Source organism: Oncorhynchus mykiss, chromosome 27, assembly GCF_013265735.2.
Source record: "Oncorhynchus mykiss isolate Arlee chromosome 27, USDA_OmykA_1.1, whole genome shotgun sequence".
NCBI lineage: Eukaryota > Metazoa > Chordata > Actinopteri > Salmoniformes > Salmonidae > Oncorhynchus > Oncorhynchus mykiss.
In genome coordinates, this window is record NC_048591.1 from 24,358,146 (window position 1) to 24,365,585 (window position 7,440).

The following is a 7,440-nucleotide window of genomic DNA, read 5'->3' on the forward strand; positions in this document are numbered from 1 at the left end:
TTGAACCACCATGGTGCAACTTGATTTGAACCACAAATTATAACCCCATGTACCTTAACTTTTGGACAATTAAAAAAAGTTGAAATTGCATCTGGTGATTGGTTAATTAAGGTGTAATAACACACAGGAAGTGTGTCTACATAGGCCCATTATCAGCAACCATTATCAGCTGAGACTGATGGTTGCTGATAATGGACCTCTGTATGCCTATGTAGATATTCCATAACAAATCAGCCATTTCCAGCTACAATAGTCATTTACATCATTAACAATGTCTTCACTGTATTTCTGATCAATTTGATGTTATTTTAATGGACAAAAAAATGTGATTTTCTTTCAAAAACAAGGACATTTCTAAGTGACCCCAAACTTTTGAACGGTAGTGTATGTATTATCTTTATCTTTAACTCTGCATTGTTGGAAAAGTAGCCTAAGAATTTCACTGTTAGTCTACACCTGTTATTTACGAGGCATGTGACAAATAAAATGTGATTTGATTTTGATTTGGTGTACATTCGGGACACCCATTCATTACTGCAGCTTTAAGAAATGCGTGCGGGAGTGTTGCAGTATTGAACTTGTTCAGGGATGTTTGGACAAGACCATTCGATATAGGATTCTTTATCACATTGACAGTTTCTCTGAATATTTATGTTGGAAAGATACTGGATAGGCCAATGCATTCGTGTGATCACCCCAGTACAGGACTCCCTTTTTAGAGACTGTTAAGCAGCGACATGCACATGTGAGAGGGTGGAGAGGAAAGGGCAGATGCTGCACAATGCGTGAGAGTGATGCTTCTGGTGGAACCTTGCTCGGATGTAAGTATCCCTGTCGGTATAGGCTACTGCGGCATCAAACATATTCTGAAAATAGCGAACTGGGTCAAGCTGTTCTTTCCCCGCATCATGAATATGATATTGTTTATTTACGAGTAGGGTAGCCAAATAGGCCGAACAATGTGTGTCTGCTCTATGTTTGTTGCATACAACAGTGTCAGTCTTTAATAGATCATATCTTGCGAAAAGGTTTTTTGACATGCTAAGCATAAAATATTTTAACGAGTGCAGATGGATGATTTTAAAGTGCTGAAAGTCCTTGACTAAAGGTTGGATGATGTAATTATTCTACGTTGCGTTGGATACTGGTGCCAATTGCACTGCACCAAAATCCAAAAATGTTATGAAAACATTTTCAGAGATGATTACTTTATATTGACAATTATGCAACTACTTCATTCTAAAAACAGGCCTATAAAATAGATGAGAAACTCTATGTGAAATAGATTTACTGCAGACATAGAAAGTGTAACATATAACCTAATGAATCACCTGCAAAATATTGCTATTATAACCATGGCATATTTTGCACCCCATAATAATATTGGTTTCTGTGAGAAAGTAGCTAGATGAACGCAATTTGAGAGACTGCAATGTGTTTCTAATCGTGTTACTGTCGTGACTACAACTACCGGAGTTCAGTAGCTTTCCACCAGCAGTCCAGCCAACCGGCAACAGCCGCAGTTATCACGTGCGTTGATAATACATTATTAGAAACAGCGCATTTGAAGGAATTATCATGTAAGAAGTAACAATTTTGCTAGCTCACGACTGTTTTATTGATCATTTTCAGAAACGCAGATTACAAGATCATGAAACAAATGTCTCGGCGGGACAAAAGTGAGTAGCGGATAACTGAGAACCATATTGATACATTGTAGCCTTAGTGGCAGACCCGTTAAGGGGGAATGGCTAAATAAAGCTACAACCGCAACATTGGCTAACTGTACTTAACCCATGGAATGTAAATTGATAGCAATAAACCTACAGTAGATATATGGATAGAGTGAAAACGTTGTGAGGTGTATTGTGAGAAAATAATGGTCCTCTTTGTTTGTGCGACAGTCTTTTCCCGGTGGAGTTTCCCAGCGCTCAGAGCATAAAATAGAAGTCCAATGAATGTGCACGCGGGGACATAGCACGAAAAACGGCTTAGAAGTGATGGCAAACTGTCGAGACCCATGGTAAGTTCTATTTTTACACATTTCAGATTGAAACATGAGGGCTGAAGTAGGTCAATTCCTCAAGATCCCCATTCAAACTTGCTGTCAAACTATGTTGAGTTGTTTACTCACCATTATTCTCTCTACCTGTCTTGACACCCTGGTGTGAGATATCACATACAACTGTTAATTATAGCCCTAATGTAATTTCTGAAGCGGCTATAGAAGACGCATTGCCATTATAGTGAACCTTTGCCTAGAACATGTTGTGTTCCATCCCTGTTGAATGCCCCACCCATTTTTTTTTATAGAATTGTGAACATTACAGAGATGGTAGCTTGAGTGAAGTGGTTTGCAGAATAGGCAACGCTTTTAACCTCTATTGCTACCTGCACAATCAATATTTGTTGCATAAGTAAATATATGCATACAGGTCTCTCTCTGTATTTAATGACTCAGACAGAACCTAAATAGTGTTATGACTACACTAGATGTTGAAGTCAGGATCTAGCTATTCTCTTTTGGGGAAAGTGCTGCTATTTGCACCGTCTTGAAAACCTTTTTGAGATTGGTGTTTTTTTATGACATTATTTCTCACAAGCAGAGCAGAAAACAGCTGAAACACAAGCAGTATTGAAATGTTAGATAAGGTTATACACTCAGGTTTCTCTTTAATCAATACAAACTGCAAGCAAGCCTTGCTGACCCATTGTTCCTTATGTTTAAGTGCTACTAGCATTCTGTGTCCTTTACATATCAATAGAAGAGCCATCTGATCTCATGAACTCAGGATGACCAAGTAAACATGTAGTTACAATTACATACACATTTCAATTTGTGATAAAATGAGTGCACTGCCAGAAAAATATCTTCCCTGAAAATCATGTTAGCTTGGTGTTCCTCTATGCTCGTGATCTACCAAATGAAGAATGCAATGCCATCTATGATTCACAGTGCGATTATTATTATTTGTTATTTTTTTTCTAGGTTGCCATGGGTGACAGTCCGTCATGAGTATATTGGCCGGAAAGCCTACCAGATCCCTCATTCTACAGCTGTCAGGGACATCAAGCAACTTATCTATGAAGAAACTGACCTGCCTGTCATTGAGCAGCAGCTGGTTCACAATGGGAAAGTGGTAGGTAAAAGGCAATTTTACAAATTGTAGCTATTTTAATTACAGAACATGTACAAATATTTTGTGGCAAGGTTTGACTATAGTAGATGGCATGCTTGGCATGAGAGCACAATGGTAAGATGAATTGATAAGAGACCATCCCTTGTCTGTGCATACAACCTGTGACCCCATTGTTTCATCTCATCTCATACTCCTCCATTGTTTATTGTTTTGTGATGTATTGAAAAGGTCTTTAATAGAGTAAGTTAAAGTGCTCCATCCTGACAGTGTCAATGTAGGCTACATCAGTGCTGGTTAGATTGTTAGAAAATATGTGTTCTACTAGGAAGCAACATTGGCCCCTTCTTTGGACTGCATAATAATAACAACAACAACATCCAGAAATGTAGTGATTTAGGGATTGTATCTCAGCCGGTGCTGCTGAGTAAATACCTATTTTGTTGCTAGGGCAGGATTAGAACTCATGACATCCACGTTTTTGTTTTTAGTGTCAATTTCTTTGTGCAGTCAAGCCTGTCTCTTTCCAACACATGTCCGTCTGCATTGTCAATTCAATATTGGAACATGTTAATACCCTCTTCATTACCGCACATCCTGTGCATTGACCTGGCCAAATTTCTCCTTACTACAGTGGCTGAGGGAATAACATGATGTATTTCCTTTATTAACATATTTCCCAACAGATAACTGTCCAAAGTATTTAATGGCTCTCCATTGCCACAACAACATTACAATGACATAATCTTCACCATTATTCACCACAATGTTATCATTGAGAGGACTACATTTTTTTAGTGTATCACCAGTCTGATAGGACTGTGCATTGATTCAATAGTCTCAAGGCTCTTTGTTTTTCATCTTTTGATAGAATTCCAGTCATAGTGATCAAGAGCGCCTATAATTACAGACACAGTTCCTTTTCATGTCTTGCAAAAGTATGCTCTGTGATGTAGCCTGTGATGTATTCTCTAATATGACATTTAGGATAACTAATTTATTCTGATGTGTACATTCACATACATTATCAGTGGTGCTTGCTGACATGTCTCACCTATTGCTAAACTAGGCAACTAGTTTGTTTAAAGTCCCACAGATGGCATGATAGGCCTACTGCTAGGGGCAGGTATTTACACTCCGTTAGACCACCACAACTCAGGATTAAGGTTGGGATTAGACAACTGAGTGTTTGCTGCTACAGATTGATCACCACGCTGTGTGGCTATGTGGAGTATGGGATAGAGTTTCAGATCCCGTTCTGTCTTTCATGGAAACCCCTCCTGTGGGCCTGGCTCATATTATAGGAAGAATGACTGCGCAGACAACTTGCTTTTCACTTTGGCTCTAATCATGTTATGCATTACATTTTATAGCTATTCATATATTTTTATCAATACTTACATTATTTTTATTAGGTTCATGTATACAGCCTAGCATCATTGTATTCTATGTTGGGTTGTAATGTGCCATAATTAACATGATATAAGGACCCACTGTTCTGCTGAGCCTTTACTGACAGGCCGTCAGCCCCTCTGATGTCACCCTCAGAAATTAGCCACAGGCCACGCCTACAAACTATCCTATATCAGCTGCAATAGAGCCCCACAGTGGAGGTGTCATAATACTCATAAAATCTAGCAATCAAACAGGACAATGGTTCCAATCATTTTTCCACCATTCATTTTTCATATAGGGAATTTTAGAAACACTTAAAATAAGGGCTGAGTGTCATGTAGGCTTACCCTGGCGTGACATTTTTATAACCATGTAAATCTCTCGGACAAGGTGACTTTTATCAATGTATTTGGTCCAATTTACTCTCAGATTTGAAAATGCTAATTAGCATCAAGGTAGACATTATGCAAATCTACAAGTCCCTGGAAGCTCCTGTACATCACCTCTAGCTGACACCTTTGCTAACAGCTGTTGTGTCAATTTAAAACTTGGCCGTGACAGTTCACAGAAGTGTCAATTTAAAGAAATGTTGCCAATTTATTCAGTACTAAGTTTAGCTAACATTACATGGTTAATACAGAGATTCTACATAGCCCACCTATAATTTAGCCCAAACAACTACCTCTTTCCCTACTGTATTTATTTATTCTGCTCCTTTGCACCCCATTATTTTTATTTCTACTTTGCACATTCTTCCACTGCAAATCTACCATTCCAGTGTTTTACTTGCTATATTGTATTTACTTTGCCACCATGGCCTTTTTTTGCCTTTACCTCCCTTATCTCACCTCATTTGCTCACATCGTATATAGACTTGTTTATACTGTATTGTTGACTATATGTTTGTTTTACTCCATGTAACTCTGTGTCGTTGTATGTGTCGAACTGCTTTGCTTTATCTTGGCCAGGTCGCAATTGTAAATGAGAACTTGTTCTCAACTTGCCTACTTGGTTAAATAAAGGTGAAATAAAAAAATAAAAAATCTTACCTTTGCCTCAGTTCGGCAATCTCGTCCAGATTATCATGGAATTTCTACTTCTTTATGATAGCCACATTAGCAGCTAATTAGCATTTTATTTTGGGGGGCTAAATATAGGCAAATATATTGTGATGAAAGTCACCTTGCCCTAGAAAGATTTACATGGTTATAAAAACGTCACTCCAGGGTAAGCCTACACGAAACACAGCCCTTATTTTAAGTGTTTCTAAAATCCCCTATGGGAAAAATTAATGGTGGAAAAACGATTAGAACCATTTCCTTGTTTGACCGCTAGGTTTTATGGGTATTATGACTCGTACTGTGGTACTCTATACCCACAGGGAGCCCTCCCTCTGTCCAGTTCAACAGAGTTGAGAAGGGTGTCTGACTGACTTTCATGCAAGTTGAGATCTAGTTTATTTGATTATGAACACAGCTATTCATCTGAAGGGTTGGCTCTGTCCCAGCGTCCATACTTAGCTTGGGAATGTCTTGCTTTGGGGGACACTTAAAGGCAGTAACAAGTTTAGTCTTGGTCTCCATACTCCCCAAACATATTCTTCAGTGTGCCTTTGAGGGTCAGCTGATTCTCCGAAAACAAATGAACTAAGAAGGTTAGCTAACCATCTGAAGGGAAAAAAACGTTGAATGTAAACTGAAAACATCTTCATCAGGGAATGGAGTAGAGAGCCAGATTTGTTACAGCTGAAATGCTTACCTGGACAATTGGCAATGAATGATTCCAGTTATTTGGAGAATTATGGGCATTGACGCTTTCCAAGCTCAGAAGTAGGACATTGCACCACTACCAGTATCGTATTACCAGGCCTATTATGGTCAGTCAACATATACTACAATTCATGCCTGCTTTAATCAGATTGAAACCCTGCCCTCTCTGTCAACCTTTTACATCTTTTATTTTGTGATATTATTATACACATCTCATTGGTGCAACAAAAGGACATTCATTGGCAGGTTAAGACCAACAACCTTAATGAACTCTCATTCACAAGGTTAAATGAAAAGTTAATTTCAGTCCTGGCCTAGTACCTGACCTGTGTTGAATTTAGTTGTTGATTTTTACATATCAGTAACACAATATTGTACAAACCATGGCCAGCAAGAAAAAGTGACAATCAGTGACAATCAGCATTAGTCAGTCAGTTACAGTGGTGTAGGACTGCTTGTTTGTGTGCCAGAAGTGCTGAGCGAAACGAGTGACGCTGCAGATGAGGGGTTTCACCTTGGAAATCGAGAGATAACATACTTCCTGTAAGCCTGCCTGCTGCTGGTGCATGTTCAGCCTGCTCTGCTCAGTATCGATCCTGTTAGGTGCAGAGTGGGATTGTGTATCACATTGACACCTATGCAATAACACCACCCAAAGATTTAGCCTGGTTGACAGTCGAATGTTCTTTATGATGCTGTGAAGGCTGTTCAATTTAATGGTCTTGCATTATGATCATAGGCTGCTACTATGGCAGCAAACAAATAAACAAATACGATCTGATGTGCAATTCACAATATTTATCAGGTTGTTTCATCGTTTGAAGCATTCATATTTAGGGTTTTGTATACAAGATGTTCATTATAGTTCCAGTGCAGTTACTAAAGCTTAAGGACAAGCATATTGTATAGTACTCATGGTGTGTTCTGTCTCCCCCTACTTCAGCTGGATGACAAAGTGCAGATTGGGACCCTGGTACCCAGGGGAAGCCCTGAAGTATCCGTGACACTGGAGGGAAGGGGCCTGAAAGGGGGAGGTAAAATGATAGATAACTGGAAATAGTTCTGGGATTAATTCATTCTTACTTCTCACATAGGTGTTCATAATCCTTTAGTTTAGTTCTACATGGGTAGTATATGTT

General features: G+C 38.9%; 1 protein-coding gene across 1 annotated transcript; it reads left to right on the forward strand.

The window, feature by feature from the left end:
* The first annotated feature begins 1,587 nt into the window (after positions 1-1,587).
* Positions 1,588-7,361, forward strand: LOC118944645 (sacsin-like). The gene is made up of 4 exons (XM_036964646.1): positions 1,588-1,679; positions 1,905-2,023; positions 2,990-3,140; positions 7,245-7,361. The coding sequence occupies exons 2-4, from the start codon at positions 1,959-1,961 to the stop codon at positions 7,359-7,361; spliced, it is 333 nt and encodes a 110-aa protein (XP_036820541.1). The 5' UTR covers positions 1,588-1,679; positions 1,905-1,958.
* Positions 7,362-7,440: the final 79 nt, after the last annotated feature.